The sequence below is a fragment of the Pristiophorus japonicus genome, chromosome 2 (assembly GCF_044704955.1).
Source record: "Pristiophorus japonicus isolate sPriJap1 chromosome 2, sPriJap1.hap1, whole genome shotgun sequence".
NCBI classification, from domain to species: Eukaryota; Metazoa; Chordata; class Chondrichthyes; family Pristiophoridae; genus Pristiophorus; species Pristiophorus japonicus.
Window position 1 is genome coordinate 259,060,451 of NC_091978.1, and position 27,021 is coordinate 259,087,471.

General features: G+C 44.6%; 1 protein-coding gene across 3 annotated transcripts in view; it reads left to right on the top strand.

The window, feature by feature from the left end:
• Positions 1-27,021, top strand: part of elovl6 (ELOVL fatty acid elongase 6) — a 208,445-nt gene that overhangs the window by 111,328 nt on the left and 70,096 nt on the right. For all 3 annotated transcript variants that reach the window (XM_070871267.1, XM_070871278.1, XM_070871274.1), the window contains exon 2: positions 23,771-23,902. In XM_070871267.1, coding sequence (XP_070727368.1) covers positions 23,771-23,902 — 132 coding nt within the window. The remainder of the gene's footprint in view (positions 1-23,770; positions 23,903-27,021) is intronic.

A 27,021-nucleotide genomic window follows, 5' to 3' on the forward strand; every position in this document is an offset into this window, starting at 1 on the left:
CCCCTTCTCCTTTCCCCCCTTCTCCTCTTCCCTCCCACTTCTCCTCTTCCCCCCCCTCCCTTCTCCTTTCCTCCCCCCTTCTCTTTCCCCTTCTCCTTTCCCCCCTTCCCTTTCCCCTTCTCCTCCCCCCCCTTCCCTTTCCCCTTCTCCTCCTCCCCCTCTCTACCCCCCCTTCTCTCCCCTTCCCTCCCCCTTCTCTCTCCTTCCCTCCCCCTCCCCCTCTGCCTCCCTCCTCTCTCCCTCTACCCCCTCCTCCCCCTCCCCTCGCTGTCAGAAACACTGACACTGACAGACAGAGAGTGAGAGACACTGACAGAGACACACTGGGGGGGTGGGTGGGGGGGGGCATCCCAGCATGCTGTTGGAGGGCTCCTGGTGCTGCAGTCGGTAAGTAGAAAATGTTTTATTTATTGATTTAAAAAAAAAATTATTTCATATTAATTTTTTTTGATTGATTTATTGGTTGATTTATTGATGTTTTTATCATTTATTATTGATGATGGCTCTTTATTTGTAAAACTGAAGTGTTTAATGTTTGTAAACTTCCCTTTAAACCCCCCCTCCCCCCCCCCCGCCCCCCCATTCCCTACGCCTGATTTGTAACCTACGCCTGATTTTCTAAAGTGTAGACAAGGTTTTTTCGAGCGTACAAAAATCTTTACTTACTCCATTCTAAGTTAGTTTGGAGTAAGTTTTCACTGACGAAACTTTGAAAACAGGCGTAAGTGGCCGGACACGCCCCCTTTTGAAAAAAAAATTCTGTTCCAAAGTGAAACTGTTCTAACTGACTAGAACTGGAGCAAACTAAATGCCGAAAATTTTTGAATTTCTAAGATACTCCGTTCTACACCAGTTACTCCAAAAAATCAGGAGCAACTGAGGACGAAACTTGGGCCCATAGAAACATAGAAAATAGGTGCAGGAGTAGGCCATTCGGCTCTTCGAGCCTGCACCAACATTCAATAAGATCATGGCTGATCATTCCCTCAGTACCTCTTTCCTGCTTTCTTTCCATACTCCTTGATCCCTTTAGCCGTTAGGGCCATATCTAACGCCCTTTTGAATATATCCAATGAACTGGCATCAACAACTCTCTGCGGTGGGAATTCCACAGGTTCACAATTCTCTGAGTGAAGAAGTTTCTCCTCATCTCGGTCCTAAATGGCCTACCCCTTATCCTTAGACTGTGACCCCTGGTTCTGGACTTCCCCAACATCGGGAATATTCTTCCTGCATCTAACCTGTCCAGTCCCATCAGAATTTTATACGTTTCTATGAGATCCCCTCTCATTCTTCTAAACCCCAGTGAAGAAGTTTGGAGTTTCAGGTCGATGACCCTTCAATTCATACTGATGTTCCTTATGAGTTGCAACTGAGACAGCAAATTAGAGCAGAATATTATATATCTACAAACTATTATGAGATTTGGATACATTATGAAATCATAGAAGGTTACACACAAGAAACAGCTCATTTAGCTCACCGGGTCTGTGCCAGCATTTAGCTTCACATGTACCACCTTGTCTAGTTTCACTCTTCTGTTTGCTCCCCATAAACCTTTTAAGCAATTAATTACATTTTTTTTTTAAAACTATGGACTCTGCTTCAACAATAGATTGTGGCAGAGAATTCCATGTTCTAATCACCATCTATAAGGCCATTTTTTTCTAACCTCACTTAAATTATTTTTGGGATTATTTTACAGTTTTACCCTTTTGCCATCTAGCTGGCCAGTGGAAATGATCTATCACCATTTAATCTTCAGACTACTGGACTGGCTGCACTTTGTCTCAGTGCAATAGATCAATGGTATATTAAATAGATTATTGTGAGGTGGTGTTTCAAATAAGGTGAAAATTGTATATACAAAGAGACTACATTTATATAGTGCCTTTCACGACCTCGGGATGTCCCAAATTACTTTTGAAGTGTAGTCATTGTTGTAATGTAAGAAATTGAGAACTTTTAAACTAAGCATATTATAAACCTTTTGTAAAGAAGATAGATTTGTTCATTCAGATGTTTGTATCAGACTCCTTTTGAGGACTGCATGATTGCTTGCTTCCAAAACATACTAACAATTTTCAGAACAGTTTTGAGAAAATTGTTTCACTAAATATTTACTGCGCACTTTAAATTAACATGACTGCATGATTTGTTATGACCTGTGTGTGTCTTGAACAACCAGTCTTGTTCAGCAAAGCTGTATATTAATGGAAGAATGAAGGCTTGTTTACATGGTATGGCTAAGTAAGAGCACCATGTATAATTAAAGTGGAAAGGAAGCACTCAAACCGATAATGAAGTGATTGGAATTAAGGATAAAGTCCTTTTCCAGTGATCAGTTGCTTTTGAAACGGCTTTGAATTGAAATATTAACCAGTGCTAGAATGTATGGGAGAGCTGAACAGCATCTGAATCTAACTTTTTAACATGCGTTGTAAAAATTAATAATCTTATTAGGTCAGCGAAGGACACGTGGATCTAGATATTAGCACATGTCACAGCAAACATGGTAACTAAAATAGTTAAATAACAACCTGTGTTGAAACAAATTCGATGATGAGTTTTTTTTACATGGTACAGTTTGTATTACTTTCACCTACAGGGCCCAAGTTTCCACACGATATAAAACGGGCGCCCGTTTTTCGCGCCTAAAACAGCGCCTAAAAAAAAAATCGTGATTCTGGAGCGTTCTGCAGCTCCTTGTCTGCTTGGCGTGGCGCCCAGGGGGGCGGAGCCTACACTCGCGCCGATTTTGTAAGTGGGAGGGGACGGGTACTATTTAAATTAGAGCGTTCGCGCATGCTCAGTGTGAAAAAAACATTGGCACTCGGCCATTTTTGTAGTTCTTTGTAGCTGTTTAATTTTTTAACATTTTTTTAATAAAAGCACATTGCCATCAGCACTTGCAGCCTTCTCACTGTCCCCCCCCCCCCCCCCCCCGGCGGGAAGAACGGGTGCCCCCCCCGCGGGAAGAACGGGCACCTCCCCCCCCCCCCCCCCCCCGGCGGGAAGAACGGGCGCCTCAGGCTGACTGCAGCATTCTCCATGCCTTCACATAGGTAGGAAGATGGTTTATTTAATCTTTTCTTGGCTTATAAATGTTTATTCAGGTTGGATTTATTTGTATAATATTTGTAGAAGTATAAATAAGGATTTATTGTAGAATTTAATGAGTTCCCTTCCCCCCCCTCCCTCCCCACCTCGTTCTGGACGCCTAATTTGTAACCTGCGCCTGATTTTTTAATGTGTAGAACAGGTTTTTTCAGTTCTACAAAAATCTTCACTTGCTCCATTCTACTTTAGTTTGGAGTACGTTTTCACTGTGGAAACTTTGAAATCAGGTGTCTGTGGCCGGACACGCCCCCTTTTGAAGAAAAAAATTCTGTTCCAAAGTAGAACTGTTCTACTTGACTCGAACTGCAGAAAAAAAATGTGGAGAATTGCGATTTCTAAGATAGTCCGTTCTCCACCAGTTGCTCCTAAAAATCAGGCGCAAATCATGTGGAAACTTGGGCCCACAGTAACTTGGACAAGAAATAATGTGCTTGGCATTGGAAGTACGTACAAAGACGTACAGATAAAGCATTTTAAATAAGTTGTCTATACGACGACTGTATACACTTAATTAATTTTGTGCTAAATCGTTTTGCATACTTGCCTTACACTACCACCCAAAACAAATGGTTTGCTCTTATCTGTATTGCCAGTTGAAATCACAAAATATAAATGTTACGATTAAAGTTGGGCACTTCTGACTCAACATTGTTTGCTACAGTCAGTTGACATCCATTAAAATCTATAAAGCTGCTTTGTAAAACTGCTCACTCGTGCAGGGTCATCCTGGAATGCAAAGATAACCCCCGGCTTTTTCTCCACTAACGACTGTCTCCATAAACCAGTCTCCCCTGCTCCTTCCACCAGCTGCCAACAAGTGCAAGAAGCTTATGGACGACTTTGTCACTTAGATTGAGACCATCATTTCAGCTGCCTCTTCTGCATCCCTCCCCGCCCCCTAGCCCTGAACTCGCATTTTTCTCTAATTTCTTTGCTGTCTCCTCATGCCCTCTCCGAACTCATCTTGCTCTCTCAACCCTATTCCGACCAAACTGCTAACCACCCAACAGCACTTCCTGGCCCCCGTGCTAGCTGTTATTGTAAAGTTCCCTATCCTCAGGTACTCCCTTCCAAATCTGCTGTCATCACCTCTCTCCTCACAAAACCCACCCTTGACCCCCCCCTGTCCTTGCAAACTACCTCCCCATCTCCAATCTCCCTTTCCTCTCTAAAGCCCTTTAATGTGTTGCTGCCTCCCAAATCTATGGTCATCTTTCCCACAACTCCACATTTGAACCTCTCCAATTACCGTTCCACCCCTGCCATAACACTGAAGTGACCCTAATCAAAGTCACAAATCCTATGTGACTTTGACCATGGTAAACTATCTCTCCTCGTCATTCTCAACCTGATGGAAACTTTTGGCACAGTTGACGACACCATCCTCCTCCAATGCCTCTCCTCCGTTGTTCAGCTGAGTAGGACTGCACTCGCCTGGTTCAACTCTTAGCTATCCAGTAGTTGTCAGAGAATCCCCTGCAAAGGCTTCTCTTTTTGCCCTGCACTGTTATCTCTGGTGTCCCCCAAGGATCTATCCTTGGCCCCCTACTATTTCTCATCTACATGTTGCCCCAGCTGACATAATTCAAAAGCACATTAGGTTCTGCATGTAGGCTGACGTCACCCAGCTCTACTTTCCCACCACTTCTCTCAACTCCTCTGCGGCCTCTTTGTTATCTGACATCTAGTCCTAGGTGAGCTGAAATTTCCTCCAATTAAGCATTTGGAAGAATGAGGCCTTTTTCTTCGGTCCCCACGACAAATACTATTCTCTTGCCACTGATTCCAACTCTCTCCATGGCCGTTGTCTCCGGCTAAGCCAGACTGTTTACAACCTCGGTATCCTATTTGATCCTGAACTGAGCTTCCGAACCCATTTCCTCTCCATCACAGACTGCCTTCTTCAATCTCTGTATTATTGTCTGTTTGTGCCTCAGCCTATCTGCTGCTGAAACCCTCATCCATGCCTTTGTTACCACCACTCCAATGCTCTCCTGGCTGGCCTCACATCTTTCACCTATAAACTTAAACTCATCCAAAACTATGCTACCTGTATCTTTACTTGCACCAAGTTCCATTCACCCAGAACCCTTTTGTTTGCTGACCTACTTTGGCTCCCAGTCCAGCAATGCCTTGATTTCTAAATTCTCATGTTCAAATCCCTTCATGATTTCGCTCCTCCCTAGCTCTGTAACCTCCTGTACCTCGACAACCCTCTGGAAACTGTGTTCCTCCAACTCTGACCTCTTGTACATCACCACCATTGGCAGCCGTGCTTTCAGCCATCTAGGCCGTAAACTCTAAATTCCCTCCATCAACCTTTCAACCTCCCTCGCCTCCTTTTAAGACTCTCCTTAAAACCTACCTCTTTGACCATGTTTTTCCTTCTTTGGCTCGGTGTCAATTTTTGTTTGTTTACACTCCTGTGAAGTGCCTTGGGATATTTTACTACATTAAATGAATTCTATAAATGCAAGTAGTTGTTTGTGTGTACTAATTGACAACTTTTCCCTACTTTGAAATCCATTCAAAAGTGTTTCTGAATTCATCCTTGTCTTCAAGTTTTTGTAAATGCACAAGTCAGACCTTGAGTCTCCCCCACTCCTGATTTGTAGTCAACTGCTTTATTGTTGAGGGCACTGAAGGACAAATCTACCAATTGCAAAATACCAATTATGCCACAACATATTAAATTATTTTACAACATAGTATTACAGACCTACGATCCTGATATGAACAAGATTTTATGCTTATTTTTGTTGACTGCGTACAATATTCTGTGCGTCTGTATCTTTATTTCTTTTCGCTTTGCTTCCATTTGCTGACCTTGTGTTACCTGAAATTTTTCTGCCAGCTCTTCCAGTCTATATAGCCTTGTGGGGTTAAGTGTAAGTGGGTGAACTTTTATTTTCTGGGACAGAAATTTTAAATTTGCCTCCGGCATTTAACTAAAAGATAATGTGAGCCTTGAGCACACAAGCCTTGAATCAGTGAGGCTGCTTCATATATCGCTTGGAACCTTCTGAATTCTTGAATGTAACTTGTAGCATCACTGTCCACTAATCTAAGGAATTAACAGTTCAAATGTTGTGAGAGCGGTATGGGGAAGGGAATATGTTACTACGTCAATACCTATGCTAACCCACCCAACAGTCAAAACATTGTGGACTGTTGCCATAATATTGTCAGTGTAAATTATTTAAATTTCTTCTTTTCACAAATGATCACTTCAGCAGAGTGTTTTGCGGGAACAGTATGAAAGTTGTTAGTGACCACATATATAACAGAGTCTCTGCTATTGCTTTCATTTCCTGTCGATGCTTATTTGCTGCAACACTTTCTTGTCACACTTTTTACATCATGCTATTTCCATCATGTCTGTCTGCTACAATTAAACACCTATTTATTACACTTCTGAGTTCTCGCAACTCCAAATTTGCATATCTAAGTTAGAAACATAGAAAATAGGTGCAGGAGTAGGCCATTCGGCCCTTCGAGCCTGCACCACCATTCAATATGATCATGGCTGATCATTCACCTCAGTACCCCTTTCCGCTTTCTGCTTTCTCTCCATACCCCTTGATCCCTTTTAGCCGTAAGGGCTGTCTCTAACTCCCTCTTGAATATATCCAATGAACTGGCATCAACAACTCTCTGCGGTAGAGAATTCCACAGGTTAACAACTCTCTGAAGAACTTTCTCCTCATCTCGGTTCGAAATGGCTTACCCCTTATCCTTCGACTGTGTCCCCTGGTTCTGGACTTCCCCAACAGCGGGAACATTCTTCCTGCATCTAACCTGTCCAGTCCCATCAGAATTTTACATGTTTCTATGAGATCCCCTCATATCCTTCTAAACGCCAGTGAATACAGGCCCAGTCGATCCAGTCTCTCCTCATATGTCAGTCCTGCCATCCGGGAATCAGTCTGGTGAACCTTCGCTGCACTCCCTCAATAGCAAGAATGTCCTTCCTCAGATTAGACCAAAACTGAACACAATATTCCAGGTGAGGCCTCACCAAAGCCCTGTACAACTGCAGTAAGACCTCCCTGCTCCGATACTCAAATCCCCTAGCAATGAAGGCCAACATACCACTTGCCGCCTTCACCGCCTGCTGTACCTGCATGCCAACTTTCAATGACTGATGTACCATGACACCTCGTTGCACCACCCCTTTTCCTAATCTGCCGCCATTCAGATAATATTCTGCCTTCGTGTTTTTGCCCACGAAGTGGATAACCTCACATTTATCCACATTGTACTGCATCTGCCATGCATTTGCCCACTCACCTAACCTGTCCAAGTCACCCTGCAGCATCTTAGCATCCTCCTCACAGCTCTCACCGCCACCCAGCTTAGTGTCATCTGCAAACTTGTTGATATTACACTCAATTCCTTCATCTAAATCATTACTGTATATTGTAAATAGCTGGGGTCCCAGCACCGAGCCCTGCGGCACTCCACTAGTCACTGCCTGCCATTCTGAAAAGGACCCGTTCATCCCGACTCTCTGCTTCCTGTCTGCCGACCAGTTCTCTATCCACGTCAGTACATTATCCCCAATACCATGTGCTTTAATTTTGCACATCAATCTCTTGTGTGGGGCCTTGTCAAAAGTCTTTTGAAAGTCCAAAAACACCACATTCACTGGTTCTCCCTTGTCCACTCTACTAGTTACATCTTCAAAAAATTCTCGATGATTTGTCAAGCATGATTTCCCTTTCATAAATCCATGCTGACTTGGACCGATCCTGTCACTGCTTTCCAAATGCGCTGCTATTTCATCTTTAAAGTTGATTCCAGCATTTTCCCCACTACTGATGTCAGGCTAACCGGTCTATAATTACCTGTTTTCTCTCTCCCTCCTTTTTAAAAAAAAAAAAAAAATGTGGTGTTACATTAGCTACCCTCCAGTCCATAGGAACTGATCCAGGATCAATAGACTGTTGGAAAATGATCACCAATGCATCCACTATTTCTAGGGCCACTTCCTTAATTACTCTGGGATGCAGACTATCAGGCCCCGGGGATTTATCGGCCTTCAATCCCATCAATTTCCCTAACACAATTTCCCGCTTAATAAGGATATCCTTCAGTTCCTCCTTCTCACTAGACCCTCGGATCCCTCGTATTTCCGGAAGGTTATTTGTGTCTTCCTTTGTGAAGACAATCAAAGTATTTGTTCAACTGGTCTGAAATTTCTTTGTTCCCCATTATAAATTCACCTGAATCTGTCTGCAAGGGACAACCTACGTTTGTCTTCGCCAATCTATTTCTCTTCACATATCTATAGAAGCTTTTGCAGTCAGTTTTTATGTTCCCAGCAAGCTTCCTCTCATACTCTATTTTCTCCCTCCGAATTAAACCCTTTGTCCTCCTCTGCTGAATTATAAATTTCTCCCAGTCCTCAGGTTTGCTGCTTTTTCTGGCCAATTTATATGCCTCTTGGATTTAACACTATCCTTAATTTCCTTTGTTAGCCATGGTTGAGCCACCTTACCAGTTTTATTTTTACTCCAGACAGGGATGTACAATTGTTGAAGTTCATCGATGTGATCTTTAAATGTTTGCCATTGCCTATCCACCGTCAACCCTTTAAGCATCATTCGCCAGTCTATTCTAGCCAATTTACGTCTCATAGCATCGAAGTTACCTTTTCTTAAGTTCCGGACCCTTGTCTCTGAATTAACTGTGTCATTCTCCATCTTAATGAAGAATTCTACCATATTATGGTCACTCTTCCCCAAGGAGCCTCGCACAACAAGATTGCTAATTAGTCCTTTCTCATTACACAACACCCAGTCTAGGATGGCCAGCCCTCTAGTTGGTTCCTCGACATATTGGTCTAGAAAACTATCCCTAATACACTTCAGGAAATCCTCCTCTACCGTATTGCTGCCAGTTTGGTTAGCCCAATCTATATGTAGATTAAAGTCGCCATGATAACTGCTGTACCTTTATTGCACGCATCCCTAATTTCTTGTTTGATGCTGTCCCCAACCTCACTACTACTGTTTGGTGGTCTGTACACAACTCCCACTAGCGTTTTCTGCCCTTTGGTGTTCCGCAGCTCCACCCATACAGATTCTACATCATCCAAGCTAATGTCCTTCCTTACTATTGCATTAATTTCCTTTTTAACCAGCAACGCTACCCTACCTCTTTTCTTTTCTGTCTATCCTTCCTGAATGTTGAACACCCCTGGATGTTGAGTTCCGAGACTTGGTCACCCTGGAGCCATGTCTCCGTGATGCCAATTATATCATATTCGTTAATTGCTGCCTGCGCATTTAATTTGTCCACCTTATTACGAATACTCCTTGCATTGAGGCACAGAGCCATCAGGCTTGTCCTTTTAACACACTTTGCCCCTTTAGAATTTTGGTGTAATGTGGCCCTTTTTGATTTTTGCCTTGGGTTTCTCTGCCCTCCACTTTTACTTTTCTTCTTTCTATCTTTTGCTTCTGCCCCCCCTTTCTACTTCCCTCTGTCTCCCTGCATTGGTTCCCATCCCCCTGCCATATTAGTTTAACCCCTCCCCAACAGCACTAGCAAACACTCCTCCTAGGACATTGTTTCTGGTCCTGCCCAGGTGCAGACCGTCCAGTTTGTACTGGTCCCACCTCTCCCAGAACCGGTTCCAATGTCCCAGGAATTTGAATCCCTCCCTTCTGCATCACTCCTCAAGCCACATATTCATCTTGGCTATCCTGCAATTGCTACTCTGGTGGTGCTTTTGCCACTGCACCACCCATCCGATGCCTCTGAAAATTGGGTCTCTTGCCTGATGTTCTCTCCTGCTGTCTCTCCGCGTTCTCCACTTGCCTCTTAGCTGTCTTCTGCCCCTTCTCCCCACCTCAGCCTTGAGCACTGGTCCCATTTTGCCTATTGGTGCTCTCTACTCACTCTCGCTCCAACTGCATTCCTAGCTGTAACTTGGTTGTAAAAGTGCAGTAAGCAACTTCAAGCTGGTTTCGGAGTCATGGCCAAGGAGCATGGGAGCTGGAGTGTGTGACCAGCAATTAATTATCCCAGCACTAAGCCGGTAGTCATGTGTTTGTTCTTTGAAACAAATAGTGCACTTAACTTAAAGTTAGCAAATACACTATTGGAATAATTTTATAAAATCACATTCCTGGTGAGATGCCTCGCCTGATGGGAGACCATATTGGGAATTCAGTCTCTCTTGCCATACCACTTTCCACCTAGTAATCTTAAACAACCAAGACTGTGTGTTGGAAGACCACTTAGAAAAGTCCTGGGAAGGGATTGATGAAAAGTTACAGTCTTCATTCTCCTGCATCGTGATTTCTTCTAGATCCTTTGACATCCCAGTACTCCCACACCCCATAATTCCACTTATCCTGCTCCTAGATCCTGGGACGCTGACTCTTTCTCCCCATCCCCATAACCTTAGACAACAGCATCTCCTCCTAATAGTCACCAGTGCTCTCAGATCCCAGTACCTGGCCACTGCTCCCAGATCATACCATCCATTGTTGCTAAGCATCACAAGCCTGCTCCAATGCACCTAAATCCCATGACTCCCCTCCCACTGTTAGAACTCCCTGAGATCACCCTCCCATTTCCCCCATATGCAACAGGCCTTTTCCCAATGCTCCCATACCCCAGTACCTCTATTTCACCTATTCCACTCTCCTTACACAGTACTCCAAACTCCCTTCATGTCTCTCCCAGATGCAAGGACCCCAAGCCCCATGAAAATATGTACATAATCACATTACTTTCCTAACACTCCCGTAAAACTTTGTAATAAAACATATCGCTTATTGAATAGCCGTGATACATTGTACGTTTTGTAACATAAAATAATTCGCCCGAGCATGTCTTTGATAGATCTTAAGAAATATTTCTATTTTAGTCAGATACCACAAATAAAGGGGGTAAACCATGCCACTTGACATTTGTCTGAATTGTATATTGAAATTTTTACAGTCGGGGTTCACACATAGCGGGTCAGAAACTTGATTCCATCAATTGGAGCACTTTCTTTCAAGATCTGTAAAGGTGTTTCAATGCAGTGCAACACATAGGGCCCAAGTTTCGGGCTGCGCCGTTCCTGGACGCCCGTTTTTCACGCCACAAAGTGCGCCTAAAAAATACATATCTATTCTCCGGCTCCCTGCAGGTCCTCTGGAGCTGGGCGCGGCGCAGCACGAACTGTATGGGAGGAGCTAGATCTCTGCGCTGAAAACAATGCCGGGACCCCTGCACATGTGCGCTACAGTGGGCGTGCATGTGCAGTAGCTCCAGGCGCCCAAAACTGTGTGGGAGGGGCCCGAAGCACGCAGTCCCTAGCACTGGCCGAATGGCCTCACTGGGGCTGCGTGGATCAGGCTTACATCCCATGCCCAGCTCCTGCTTCCTCCCGACCCGACTCCCGTCCCCCCCCCCCCCCCCCCCCAAAGGACCTGACCCCGGACCCGACTTGACTCCCACTCCCTCCTCCCACCCCCCCCGGACCGGACCCAACCCCGGACCCGAACAGACTCCCCCCCCCCCCCCCCCCCCCCAAAGGACCTGACCCCGGACCCGACTTGACTCCCACTCCCTCCTCCCACCCCCCCCGGACCGGACCCAACCCCGGACCCGAACAGACTCCCCCCCCCCCCCCCCCGACCCGCGCTCCCCGGACCAGACCCATTCCCCCCCCCCCCCCCCCCCGACCCGACTCGAACAGACTCCCACTCCCACTCCCACTCCGGACCGGTCTCGCACTCGCCCTCCCCATCCCCCCCGGACCCGAACAGACTCCCACTCCCAACCCCGCCCCTGGATTGGACCGGACCCACGCTCTCTCCCTCTTTTCCTCCCCCCCCGGACCCGACCCGAACAGACTCCCACTCCCCCCACCGACCCCCGTCCCCGGACCCGACCCGACCCAAACAGACCCCTGGCCACCTACCTTTACATCAAGTCTTGGCCTCGGCCGATTCAGCCTCCCTCTCCTCTCTCCCCTTCCTCTCTTCTTTCCCTCCCCTCCCTTCTCTCCCTCCCTTCCTCTCCCCCTCCTCTCCCTCCCTCCCTCCACCCCCCTCCCCCTCCACCCCCTCCTCTTCCCTTCTCCCCCCCCTCCTCTTCCCTTCTCCCCCCATCCTCCCCCTCCCTCCCTCCCCCCTCTCTCCAGCCCCCCTTCCCTCGCTGTCAGAAACACAGACACTGACATACAAAGTGAGAGAGACACACACAGACAGACAGAGATAGAGACACACTGGGCGGGTTGCAGCTTTCCAGCACGCTGTTGGAGGGCTCCAGGTGCTGCAGTCGGTAAGTAGAAAATGTTTTATTTATTGATTTAAAAAAAAATGTGATTGATTTAATGGTTGATTTATTGATGTATTTTATCATTTATTATTGATGATGGCTCTTTATTTGTAAAACTGAAGTGTTTAATGTTTGTAAACTTCCCTTTTAAACCCCCCCCACCCCAGTCACCACCGTAACCTACGCCTGATTTTCTAAAGTGTAGACAAGGTTTTTCTGAGCGTACAAAAATCTACACTTACTCCATTCTAAGTTAGTTTGGAGTAAGTTTTCACTGCCTAAACTTTCAAAACGGGCGTAAGTGGCCGGACACGCCCCCTTTTGAAAAAAAATTGTTCCAAACTGAAACTGTTCTAACTGACTAGAACTGGAGCAAACTAAATACCGAGAATTGCAATTTCTAAGATACTCCATTCTAAACCAGTTGCTCTGAAAAAAACAGGAGCAACTCAGGCCAAAACTTGGCCCCATAGAAACTTATCATCCTTCAGTTTTACTTTCTGTTCATTTCAGTTTACGCAGCCTCAAAAAGACAAGTTAACCTAAATGTGTTATGTTTAAGAATGCCCTTTACACATGTTACAGTAACATAGGCCCCAAGTTTCCACACGCGACGAAAAAGGCGCCCCTCAGAGCTGGGCGCCTGTTTTTCTTGCCGAAAACGCGCCTGAAAAAAAACGCGGTATTCCCAAGGAGCTCGATGTCTGCGTGGCGCGGCGCACAGGGGGCGGAGTCTACCACTCGCGCCGATTTTGTAAGTAGGAGGGGGTGGGTACAATTTAAATGAGGCTTCTTGGTGCCGGCAACCCTGCGCGTGCGCGTTGGAGCGTTCGCGCACGCGCAGTCTGAAGTAAACATTGGCACTCTGCCATTTTTAAAAGTGCTGCAGAAAAAGTGAAAATTTGTTTCTTGAACCCCTGCAAAGGCTTGCATTTTAATTTTCTTGATATTTCTGTGTGTGTGGGAGTGCTTTTAGCAGCACTGCTGAATAAATCACCTGCTGAAATCAGTGAGTTCAGCTTTTCACTGCTAAACTTGCAGAACCGGTGCCTGCAAATTAAGGACTGTGTGTTTGCAGAAATAAAAGTGCCAATTCAAATTTGCAATGGATCAACTTCCACCAAGAACAAAGAATTTCTTGCATGAGGAAGCAAACCATTGCATAATATGTGGTGCACCCATTCTGCAAATTTAAATATAAAGATGTCGATGTGGCTGCCTCTCCCTGTCCAAATGGCCTCAGTCAATCCCCCTCACAGCTCGAAGGCTGCCGCCGCTGACGCCGTTGCAATCCCATGGCCGAATGGCCTCACGTCCGTCCGGGTGTTGCATCTTCATGGGGAATGAAGGCCTGCCTCAAGCACCAAGGCTGCTTGCTGCCTGCCCCTGCCGTCGGGACCGACGGCACACCGCTGCCTCAAGCACTGAAGCTCAGCACCAAGGCTGCTTGCTGCTTCCTGCCCCTGCCGTCGGGACCGACGCCACACCGCTGCCTGAAAGGCCTGCCTGAAGCACTTTCACACAGGTTGGAACATGGTTTATTTAATCTTTTCTTTGCTTATAAATTTTTATTCAGGTTGGATTTATTTGTGTAATATTTGTATAAGTATAACTAAGGATTGATTGTAGAATTTAATGACTTCCCTTCCCCACCCCCCCTCCCCCCCCCACCTTGTTCCCGACGCCTAATTTGTAACCTGCGCCTGATTTTTTAATGTATAGACAAGGTTTTTTCAAGCGTACAAAAATCTTCACTTGCTCCATTCTAAGTTAGTTTGGAGTATGTTTTCACTGTGGAAACTTTCAAATCAGGCATCAGTGGCCGGACACGCCCCCTTTTGAAAAAAAAATTCTGTTCCAAAGTGAAACTGTTCTACCTGACTAGAACTGCAGAAAACTAAATGTGGAGAATTCCGATTTCTAAGATACTCCGTTCTCCACCAGTTGCTCCTAAAAATCAGGAGCAAATCATGTGGAAACTTGGGGCCATAATGTGGACCAGTGGTCAACTGTGGACCAGTATGTTCACATTCTGTCGCTTAGCTTAATAGACGTCACCAAACTATTCTGCCCCCACGCCCCATTTACCTCTGTCGTTAGTAAAACATGTTCGATTGCAGGGAAGTTGCTAGGTTGTGCAGTGATGTAATGCCCCAGCTTCAACACCCGTCTTTGATTTGTACTTCAATGTCCTTCACAATTCTTGTGGCTAAAAGATATGATTAGCCTCCAGAAACTCGATGTGTATTAGCAGAGAACTGAAGAGCTGATAAGTCTTTAATGCTCTGGTTAGAGAATTACTTTTGGCAGTAAATTACTGAACTACTGTGATTCTTTTAAGTGGAATATAGATATGTTAAAACAGATTCATATCTGTAGCTTGGGTTTTATTGACTTTGCATTTAACATTACTACACTTATCATGAATTGTGTTGACATTAGCAAGTGCAGCATTTTAAGGAAGATCAGGTTGCAAGACCATAATATAAAGAATAAAAACTCCAGTTTGGCTGTATTGGGCAGAAATATCAAGAATATCACAACTTTGTAGGATTCATGTTGTCTTGGAAATAACCGTAATTTAAATGCTGTGCCTCTATTATCTTGTTTAGTAGATTATTCCAAAAACGTTGCACTTTTTGTGTAACGTTTTTAATGATAGAAGATTCATCGAATACAGCTATTAATTTCTATTACAAGCTTTGGTTGGTCTTGACATACTTCAGAGTAGTATCTGAATTTACGTGATCTCTTGGTCTTCCTATGGAGAACCCTGTGGGTGACCAGGTTGGCCATCTGGTCAGTTTCCTACTGTTCATTGTGTAGTGTAATGTGGTGTCATGCTGACTTCCCCTCGCTGTCCCCGTGACATCATCGGATCTACTGGATGTCTGACCTATCTTCCCTGTAATACATTTTGTTTTTACAATTGTTTCATGCCACTTTATTTTACCATTTTTACTGTGCGTATTTGATGGTAACTTGCACCTGTAAATGAATCCTGATATACAATATAATATACTAATATTGTCGCTGTTTTAGATCATTTATATTTGTATTTTATTTGTATTATCAAATAGTGTTTCAGAAGGTGACAATAGCAACTTGAATTTATATAGCACTTTCAATGTAGTAAAATGTCCCAAGGCGTTAACAAAGCAAAATTTGACACTGAGCCACAAAAGGAGATATTGAGGCAAATGACCAAAAGCTTGGTCAAAGAGGTGGGTTTTAAGGAGTGTCTTAAAAGAGGAAAGAGGTGTAGAGAAGCGGAGATGTTTAGGATGTGCAGAATAAAATTTTACAGGTAGAATGAGTTCTGGAACTTTTGAAATTCTTTGCACTACTTGAGTTCTGGTTTTCAAACACTTTGGGCTGGATATTCGCTTGGAGGTGGGGAGGGAGTAGTTGGGCTGCTTTGAGGTCGGGAAACCTAGAAGAACTTAATGGCAGATCCTGATTGGCATTTTTTAATCTCCGTTTCCCAGCCGCAGCCAGCCAGATTAAGAGGCTGTCGGGCAGTAGGCCTTCAGCATCAGGTCGCAGTCGGAGAGCGGAGAGACGAGCAACAGGAATCGAAATGGCTGGAGGGAGGTGGTTGGCGGGGGGGAGATAGAGTTCTGGAACAAGGTGGGGTATCGGAGGTCAGAGGCAAGACCGGTGGCTGGAGGGGCGGGGAGATGGAAGATGGGAGGTCAGAAGGCAAATTTGAGGCCAGAGGATAGATCTGGATCCAGAGCTTTGGGGCGGGGCGGGGGGAGGGTGGGTGGGGAGAGATTGGAGGCCAGACGGAAGATCAAAGGCCAGGGTCGGGGGTTTTTGTACACCTACATTATCCGTTGTTAATAGGAGATGGAAGCTTTTACTTAAAGTTAACAAATGTGAGGTAAGTTTGCGCTCACTCAAATAGATCACGTACTCAATTCTGAAATTCCAGTTTTAGATCAGTGGGTAAAATGATTGGCAGGTAATCACAACTAATCTGAACTATTGTATGTATGTGGGGGGGTTGGGGGTTGTGTCAGAGTACTTCACTTGTTGGCATATTTAGAATCTGCTTTTACTTTTTCAAATACATAAAAGTTGGTTTAGTGTTTAAGTGATTAAGTGGAAGAGTACTGTGCATTTGATATAAAGGGCTGGATTTTGCGGTCCTTTGCGCTCTGGGTTTCGCCCCGGAGCGGCGTGAAAGGCGGAGTTGAGGTCTTCTGTGCCCCGTCGCAATCCTCCGGTCCGGTTTTGCGGCGGCATTGGAAGAGCTGCGCTGTGTGTGCAACGCCCCTGGTTACAACACCGGCAGTAGTTTTGATTTTCCCCAATCCGTCTGCCCAGAAGTGCCCCCAAGATGACTGCTTGGGAAATCAGTGCAGTCCAACATAGCCGGCGGCATAGAGGAAGGTAAAGTAATCCAAAGGTAAGCGTGAGTGTTTTTTAAATTTTTTTAGCGATTTGTGTTGTGGCGTGGGCAATGTTTTGGGAATGTTTTTGTGTTTTTTTTTAAGATCCCCCCCCCCCCCCCACCCCAGGCCTCTGAGTGCGCCCGGCCCAGCATTTCAGTTCACGAAAAGGATACAACGCCTCCCTTAGCGCTATGCCCCCTGACACAAGACCAAGATGCCTAAACTTCCACAACAAAGCGCAAACTATTCCCAGCCAGTAACTTTCCCGCTCCGCCTCCGTTTTCACCCGAAAACAGAAAAGCCTAATATTCAGCCCAAAGCCTTAGAAGCCAGCTTGTATTTGGAAGTTAAAACAAAAAGCTTTTGGGCAAATGAAGCGTGTATTTAGCGTACAATGATTTGGACTGCTTACTGTACATGGCCCGTTAAAGAAAAATTACCATACTTTGTTTTTTTTTAATTGAGTGGTTTAGTGAGATGTTTTTCCCCTTTTAATACAATTATACTGCAGAAATCCAAAAAGAAACTGAAAAATGTATAGCCTATTTCTACTTCTTGTGTTAGATTAAACATTGTGAGAGATTTGTCAGTCTTGGTTTTAAAATGGGCAGAGCTGTATGATGAATTTACAATGGAGTACTGTATTTCAAAATACTATACAGAAATGGAAATAATCATTCCCATTATATGTTGTAATTGGGAATGATTTGTTTCCATTTCTAATACCAGGTGCTTCATACGGTGTAGTAGGCATTATAAAACTCAAACCTGAATATGGTTTATACCCAGTTAGAGGGATAAAATGTACCTTGCATTCTATACACCTGCCTGTTACTTAATTTAGTGAATATCATTTTTTCACATTGGAAAAGAAGTGCATTATTACCAAAATAAAGTTTCTCTTTCATATAAAAAGTGTTACTTGGGGAGAAAAGGTGATGAAAGGTCTTCTAATGGTTTTATATTAATGAAAAAGCTGCAAATAATTTGTGTTTTATCCAAGATCATAAACCTTTTAAAGCTTTCAATTTCTACCCTCCGTAAACTTGAGTTTATCCAAAACTTTGCTGCCCGTGTCCTAACTCTCACCAAGTTCCGTTCTCCCATCACCCCTGTGCTGGCTCCCGGTTCAGCAACGCCTCAAACATCCTTGTGTTCATATCTCTTCATGGCCTAGTTCTCCCGATCTCACCTCCTCCAGCCCTACAATCCTCTTCATTACACAATAAATGGTGAGATACTGAGAAGTGTAGAGGAACAAAGTAACCTTGGAGTGCATGTCCACAATGTTGTGTTCCTAACACAGATGAGACTGCACACAGCGAGGTTAAAGTAACAGTGATTTTAAAAAGACACTCCAGAGTGAGGAACAGGCCTTAGGGGCCGGCTTATATACAGTGCTCCCAAGGGATGCTGGGATCCCTTGGGACTTCAGGGGATGCACTCTCTGGTGGTGGAACATGGGAATGCATGTTTTACAGATACACAATGTCACTCCCCCCAATAGTCAAAGTGAAAACTATTTACAAGGTGAGGCGGTCGGGAGCATGTCTTTCCCTGGTGGACCGCCTCAGTATCAATGTTTGTTCTGGTGTGTTGGCTGTGCCGTCGCTGGGCTGGAGTGTTGTTGGCCCTGCAGGGCTGCTGGGTGAGCCTGGCCTTGCTGGACTGTAGAGCGTGATGGATTCAGTTTCCTGGTCTGGGGTGGTGTCGTTGATCCTTTGGGTGTGTGTTGTGGGCTCGAAAAAGGTGGTGTCTGCTGTGGGTTGTTCAGGGCAGTCTGTGAACCGCAGCCTCGTTTGGTCCAGATGCTTTCTGCAAATTAGTTCATTGTCTAGTTTGACTACAAACACCCTACTCCCTTCTTCAGCTATCACCGTGCCTGCAATCCACTTGGGCCCATGTCCATAGTTTAGCACATACACAGGGTCATTCAGATCAATTTCCCGTGACACAGTGGCGCGACCATCGTTTACATTTTGTTGCTGCCGCCTGCTCTCTACCTGATCATGCAGATTGGGGTGAACCAGCGAGACTCTGGCTTTAAGTGTCCTTTTCATGAGTAGCTCAGCCGGGGGCACCCCTGTAAGCTAGTGGGGTCTCGTGCAGTAGCTGAGCAGTACTCGGGGCAGGCAGGTTTGGAGTGAGCCTTCTGTGACTCGTTTAAGGTTCTGTTTGATGGTTTGTACTGCCCGCTCTGCCTGCCCATTGGAGGCTGGTTTAAATGGGGCCAAAGTGACATGTTTGATCCCATTGCAGGTCATGAATTCTTTAAATTTGGCACTAGTGAAACATGGCCTGTTGTCACTGACTAGTATGTCAGGCAGGCCGTGGGGGGCAACCATGGCCCTCAGGCTTTCAATGGTGGCGGTGGCGGTGCTTCCCGACATTATTTCACATTCAATCCATTTTGAAAAAGCATCCACCACTACCAGGAACATTTTACCGAGAAACGGGCCCGCATAGTTGACCTGGATCCTCGACCATGGTCTGGAGGGCCAGGACCACAAACTTAGTGGTGTCTCTCTGGGAGTGTTGCTCAACTGAGCACACACGACTCTAAGTCAGAGTCGATACCGGGCCACCACACGTGGGATCTGGCTATCGCTTTCTCGGGTGTGTGCTGTGGAGATCAGAAATGAACGTCTCCCTGCCCTTTTTGGGTAGCACTACGCGGTTACCCCACAACAGTCAGTCTGCCTGAATGGACAGCTCGTCTTTGCGCAGCTGGAACGGCTTGATTAGCTCTTGCATTTCAACGGGGATGCTGGCTCAGCTTCCATGCAGTACACAGTTTTTTTTACTCGGGACAGCAGAGGATCTTGGCTGGTCCAAGTCCTAATCTGGCGGGCCGTGACAGATGATTGATGGCCATGACCATCAACAAGTCTGCGGGCTGTGCCACCATCAACAAGTTTGCAGGCTGCGCCATTTCCACCCCCGTGGTGGGCAATGGTAGCCGACTGAGAGCATCCGCACAGTTCTCGGTGCCTGGCCTATGGCAAATGGTATAGTTATATGCTGATAGCGCGAGTGCCCACCTTTGTATGCGGGCTGAGGCATTAGTATTTATCCCCTTGTTTTCAGTGAACAGGGATATGAGGGGCTTGTGATCGGTTTCCAACTCAAATTTGAGGCCAAACAGGTACTGATGCATTTTCTTTACCCCGAACACACACGCTAATGCCTCTTTCTCAATCATGCTGTAGGCCCTCTCGGCCTTAGACAAGCTCCTTGAAGCATAGGCGACAGGTTGCAACTTCCCCATTGTAATACACACTCGACTCCGTACGACGACGCGTCACATGCTAGCACGAGTCTTTTATACGGGTTATACAATGCAAGCAGCTTGTCGGAGCATAAAATGTTTCTGGCTTTCTCAAAAGCAATTACTTGTTCTCACCTTTACGCAATAACACATGTAGGGGCTCTAAGAGGGTGCTTAACCCCGGTAGGAAGTTAACAAAATAGTTGAGTCCCATGAACGACCGCAGCTCCATGACGTTCTGTGGCCTGGGCGCGTTCCTGATAGCCTCTGTCTTGGCGTCTGTGGGCCGAATGCCGTCCGCCGTGATCTTTGCCATGAAGACGCATTTCGACCTCTTCAGCCGCAGCCCTACGCGATCCAGTCACTGGAGGACATCCTCCACGTTTTGTAGGTGCTCAACGGTGTCCCGACCCGTGAACAATATGTCGTCCTGAAAAAGCACCGTGCGTGGTACCGACTTGAGTAGGCTTTCCATGTTTCTCTGGAAGATCGCTGCAGTCGACCGAATTCCAAACGGGCGGCTGTTGTAGATGAACAGTCCCTTGTGCGTGCTGATGCAGGTGAGGTCCTTCGAAGACTCCTCCAGCTCCTGCTTCATGTAGACCGAAGTCAGGTCGAGCTTGGTGAATGTCTTGCCTCCTGCCAGCGTCGCAAATAGGTCGTCTGCCTTAGCTGGCGGGTATTGGTCCTGTCATGAGAAACAATTAATAGTGACTTTGTAATCGCCGCAAATCCTGACCGTGCCATCACTTTTGAGTACTGGGACAATCGGGCAGGCCCGCTCGCTGAATTCCACTGGGGAGATGATGCCCTCGCGTTGCAGCCTGTCCAGCTCGATTTCCACTTTCTCCCTCATCATATGAGGTACCGCTCACGCTTTGTGGTGAATGGGTCGTGCCTCTGGGACCAAATGGATCCACACCTTCGCCCCGGAAAAGTTTCCAATGCCTGGCTCAAAAAGGGAAGGAAATTTGTTAAGAACCTGGGTACATGAGGCCTCATCGACATGTGATAGCGCTCGGATGTCATCCCAGTTCCAGCGGATTTTGCCCAGCCAGCTCCTTCCAAGCAGTGTGGGGCCATCGCCCGGGACAATCCAGAGTGACAGTTCGTGCACCGTGCCCTCGTAGATGACCTTGACCATGGCGCTGCCCAGGACAGTGATAAGTTCTTTGGTGTATGTAAAGTCCTTACTCTACAGTATGAAACCACACGAGGCACCTTCTGGGGACAAGGTCACTCTGTGAGCTTAACTCTTTATTCACAGGACTCCAAAGACAATGACCCTGCGTGGGACCTTCCTTTTTATACCTGTGAGATCAGGTAAGGAGTGTCTCCCACAAGTTCACCCTTTATGGTCAAGGTGTGCATCTAGGTTGAGTGTATACAGCAATACAGTGGTGTTACATTGTGGTTACATACATGACAGTGTACGTTCTCAGTTTCATGTGGATGGGGCTCAGGGCTGGTCTGAGTTCCTTGTTGCACCACAGTCTCTCAAACATCTTTTTACTCATGATGGATTGGCTAATGCCAGTGTCCAGTTCCATGGCTACGGGTAAGTCATTCAATTTTACATTTAGCATTATAGGTGGACATTTTGTCGAAAATGTGTGCACCTCGTGTACTTCAGCATCTGCCTCCTCTCTCTGACTCAAAATTTCTTTGATCCACCATGGACCGATCTTCCTCTGCCACGTGGAGGTTAGCAGGTTTTGCAGCACTTGCAGCTCGTCTGCAAGCTCGTTGGAGGTGGCCCATTGCAAACATACCCTTTGAAGCGGCATGAATAGGCTGAATGGATGCCTCCAAACCACCAACATGGTGTGAATTGCCTTGCATTCATCCTTTGTTGCGGACTCTGAGTCATCTGGGTCACCTGAGACCTGCTGGCAGTTGCAGACTCGTGGTTTCTGCCCTGTACATTTTTGCTCGCAAACACAGTTCCAGTTAATTTATGTACATTGCTAGCACTTGTGTGCTGAGAGATTTGTTTGGTGTTATCACTGATGGACATAAACACCTGTGCTGTCGCAGTGGCCTTACTGAGGGTCGGTGTCTCTACAGTCAAAAGTTTTCGTAGGATGGTCTCGTGGCCAATGCCCAGTACAAAAAAGTCTCTGAGCATTTGCTCCAAGTAGCCATCAAACTCACATTGTCCTACAAGTCGCCTTAGCTCGGCGGCGTAGCTCGCCACTTCCTGACCTTCAGATCGCTGGCATGTGTAAAACCGATACCTCGCCATCAGCACGCTCTCCCTCGGGTTAAGATGCTCCCGAACCAGTGTACACAGCTCCTCATACGACTTATCTGTGGGTTTCACCAGAGCCAGAAGATTCTTCCTGAGGCTGTAGGTCGGTGCCCCGCAGACTGTGAGGAGGACCGCTCTCCTTTTTGCAGCGATTCCTTCTCCGTCCAGCTTGTTGGCTACAAAGTACTGGTCTAGCCATTCGACATAGGCTTCCCAGTCCTCACCCTCCGAGAACTTCTCCAGGATGCCCAAAGTTTGCTGCATCTTTGTTGGATTCGTATACTCGTTGCCAGTTGTTGTGTTCCTAACAGAGATGAGACTGCATACAGGGAGATTAAAGTAACAGTGACCTCAGTCATTATTAAGACACTCTAGAGTGAGGAACAGGCCTTGGGGGCCGGCTTATTTTCAGTGCTCCCAAGGGATGCTGCGATCCCTTGGGACTTCAGGGGATGCACTCCCTAGTGGCGGAACGTGGGAGTGCATGCTTTACAGATACACAACACACACATCCCTGAAGGTAGGAGGACAGGTAGGTAGGGCGGTTAAGGCATATGGACTACTTTCCTTTATTAGCCGAGGCATAGAATATAAGAGCAGGGATGTTATACTTGAACTGTACAAAACACTAATTACGCATTGTGTACAGTTCTGGTCACCATGTTACAGGAACGATGTGATTGCACTAGAGAGGATACAGAGGAGATTTGCCAAGACTGGAGAATTTTAGCTATGTTTTCTTTGGAACAGCGGAGGCTGTGGGGACACTTTATTGAGGCGTATAAAATTGGCCTGCTTCTGTGCCGTATATGTCAATGATTCTACGATAAACCACCCAATTTCGAGGCCGTAGTATCCCTCGAAAATGCTTTGAGCGATCTTCTGGAAGTATTTCCTATTGTGGATCTTGAGTTGCTTTTGAAAAAATAATTTGAATTTTAAGGTAAGTAATGTTATCCCATAAGTGAGTGAACCTGGGCGGGGGCCGGGGGAGCGTGGGTGCGAGGCGAATGGACTGAGAGATCATTGGATTTCTACCCTTCACTGGTTGCTGTTACCAATTGCCATCAGATCGTGTGACTCGAGAATTCTGTGTTGTATATTTTTATTTGTATATTTCTCTCTTTGTTGATTGATCAGTATGTTATGTTGCTGTATACCAATAAAAATAAAATTTTCTGCAATGACAGTTTTTACTTTGGTTAGCTGACACTGCAGTCGACTCCTGATACAAAATTGCTGAATTCAAATGATTGGATAATTCATTTTAGTGCAAAAAAAAATTGAATTATCAGGAGTGTATAGTTTCTTTTAAAAGTTAATTCAGGGATCCTCGGAAGTATGTTGATATTTGCAGACAAAAGAAAGTTTAAATGCTGTTGTTTCAGCCCCGCATTTTCTCCTAACTTGCACTTGCACTAATGGAGTTTTTTGTGTTATTTTTAGGAAGAAATCTTTCTTGTATTCAGCTCTATATGCTGCATTTATATTCGGAGGTCGACACTTGATGAAACAACGAGCGAAGTTTGAGCTGAGGAAACCGTTGGTACTGTGGTCACTGAGCCTTGCACTCTTCAGGTAAGTGCCAATTCCTTTCCTCTGGCTTGATGACATTTTATGGCATTTCCTATCAATACTGCATGATGAGAATTAAAATCATCTCTAAATTCCTTAACCAATTGGTCATGAAGCACTAACAATTGTGACCCTTGTCTTTTTTTATTATATGTACAACATTATATTGCTATTTTTGGTATTTGCATTTAGTTTCCTGTTTTATTTTATCTTGCCATTCCTATTGGACTTTAAATGTTTTCTTCTCTTGACTGCTGTCAGCAGCTGAAATATTTTTTTAAAATTTTGCAATAATGTTTGATGCAGTCAAATGTTAAGTAATAATGCTCTGTAATAGTAGCAATATTAATCAACTAATTTCAGAAGAGACTTCAGTGGTATTTACTAATCATAAATCAATTTTAGTCCACATGTCCTTGTTGTCTCTGTTAAGTGACCTGGCTTAGTTTCTATAAGAGAGGTTTAGATAGGTAAACATAGTTCAGTACATTTTTTTTTAATGTATTTTAATTAATGGTACTGTTCTCTGTTTTGTATGCTGAACAATCTTATTCAGGACATCTGCTTTACAAAGTTATTTGGGTACATTTCTGTAATAAGCCCATCTCCTTTCTGAAGTTTATTTAGCATTAGAATTAAAGGATTTAGAATGCTCTCTGCCCCAAAATAGTTAGATGTCTTGGAATGTATAACGTCCATGGTCAGAGCATTAATTGAGCACTTGTCAGTGTATTTGTTCTTTGAGCAGCTAGAAAATGTTATTTGCCAGCTATTGATGTTTCAGCTTTGCAGCTTTCCTGTATTTCAGGAAGCCCAGCTGATCAGAGGAACATAAAAAGTCTTGTGTCCTTTTCAAAATTACACTGATTTCTTTTAAAGATTTGTGTATTTAAGCAAAGTATTATGCCACAAAGTGTTTTTGTTATAGAATATCCTTTCAATTTTTAATCTTCTCATTCATGATATTGAGCCTAAGTGATCCAAATTGCCATCCCTGATCACCTGAACTGGTTTGCTCAGTTTACGGCAGTTTCCAAACACTGCGTTAAAAACATACAATGCCACAACACAGTAATGATATCTCCCAAGTTGATGCCATTACTTTGAAGTGAAAGCACAATAAATAATTACTACTTGTGCTGTTCCACAGTAATCTTTACAACCCAGTCGGGGTAATTTTCCACTTTTGTACTCTTGGCACAAAGCATCACTTACTTGAATTCAAATGCGGAGGATAATCCACCCGTTAATGGAGATAATCAGATTTTTTGGGCCATTAAAGTTAATGGGTGCAAAATCAGTTAGGCTATGCAGTCCTTCACTTCTGATGTGCATTAATGGCATGTAAATCCTCTGTGCCGGGAGTGCAAAAACAAAAGTTTACTGCAGCGAATCTACCTGCTCACTAGATAGAGCTTGAGCCATTCATCCTTGAAAGGATGGAGTAATACGACAGATACCACTTTGAGACGGACATATCAATTTATTCTGCTCACTCTGTTACGCTCTCTGACTGTACAAGATGATCTCATAAGTATCCAAATGCCATTTAAATGTTGATAACAAATAGCAGGCAGGATAGTTGATTTTCTGGTTTAAAAAATAAAATAAAAGCGGAAAATTATATTTAAAAAGCTCTGCTGCAAAGCTTTAGATGATATGACTACCTCCTCCTGTCAGGAAGTCTCTGAACCAAGAAATTAGAGACTCACTAATTTGCAAAGCAACTTCGAAACAGGGCAAAAGAGGAACTTATTGGCATATGCCAATTAAGTGTGGGATTCAAAGGTTGAGGCTCTTCTAGTTGGAAAACCAGTGCTCTAATGTTGCAGCTATTATTCTGCTCCTGACCCTCCCTGTAGTGTTGCTTTTCTTTTCAAAATATTTAGTTAGGCAAAATACTAGTGACATTTATAACCAATAGCAATAAAATGCTACCTAATACTAAATTCATGCCCTGTCTTCTTTAGGCTTCAAGCTATAACTGAACCATTCATGTTATTGTATGTGTTCTTTTAAATCACATACAGGTTATTGTTTCGTTGTGCTTTTGATGATGAACTTTTTTTGCCGCATACAAATAAAAGTAGTGATTTTAATTTTGTACAGTACTTTTTCTCCTTTTGTAAATTTGCAACATTATATTTATAAAAATACATCGTCGTACTTCATTCCCCAAACCATATGAATTACCATACTGCTTGATGGGTTCTGGGAAAATGTGTCCAAAACGATGCATGGAAATGTCAGTGGATGGTCTCCTACTCCTACATTGTATAAACCGCCAGATCCTGTTCTATTGCATCTGTTCATTTTTCCAGAGCTAAAGATTCATTAACCCAAATTTAGTGCTGGATGATCCAATGTGAGGAGCCAAATGTTCAGTCTTCAATAATCAAAGTTTCAAATATTTTATTAATTTATCTAGCCTGTCCAGGTTTTCATGTTTACTTTTTCAAGTTTGTGAGAAGATTTGATAATTGACATCCGTTAACAATAGACTATGTGCCTCTAGGTATTGGGCCAGAATTTGCTGGCAAAATAACAGAGCTAAAGACGCATGCTGTTATTAGTGTGTTTAAAAGAAGAAAAAAAAAAATCCCATAATTTGTGGCGATGAAGCGATACAATGTGAGTTGTGAATCACCACAAATTGCTGGCCGATTTATGCCGCTCAGCCACCAGCCTCGCGAAAGCGGGAACTCGCCATCAACCGCCCCATGACATTGCTGGATTGGCTCCATAAAAACGAATTAAACTTGCAGCAGAAAGTTAGGGCTGGTATTTCACCTCGTAGGGACTCTTAGTGATTTGATTTATGTTCTTGCAATGCCACTCAACCACTCTGGCCAAGAAAGAGAACAATTAAAACTGGAGTCTCATTCCTGCAGGTAGTAAATTGTTACTGGAGGTTTTTTCAAAATTTTAATTTTTTTTCCCCTTTTTGAATCTTTCTTTTCTCTCACTCTTAATCCAATCTTTTTTGCCCCTCTCTCTTTCTCGTTCTGTATATAATTTGACTCTTAATTCATCTGCTTTCCTTCTACATTTGCTCTGTTTCTTTTTGTAGCCTTAAACTTCATTGGTTAAGGAGATAGACTATTGGTCCTGTCGTTCACCAA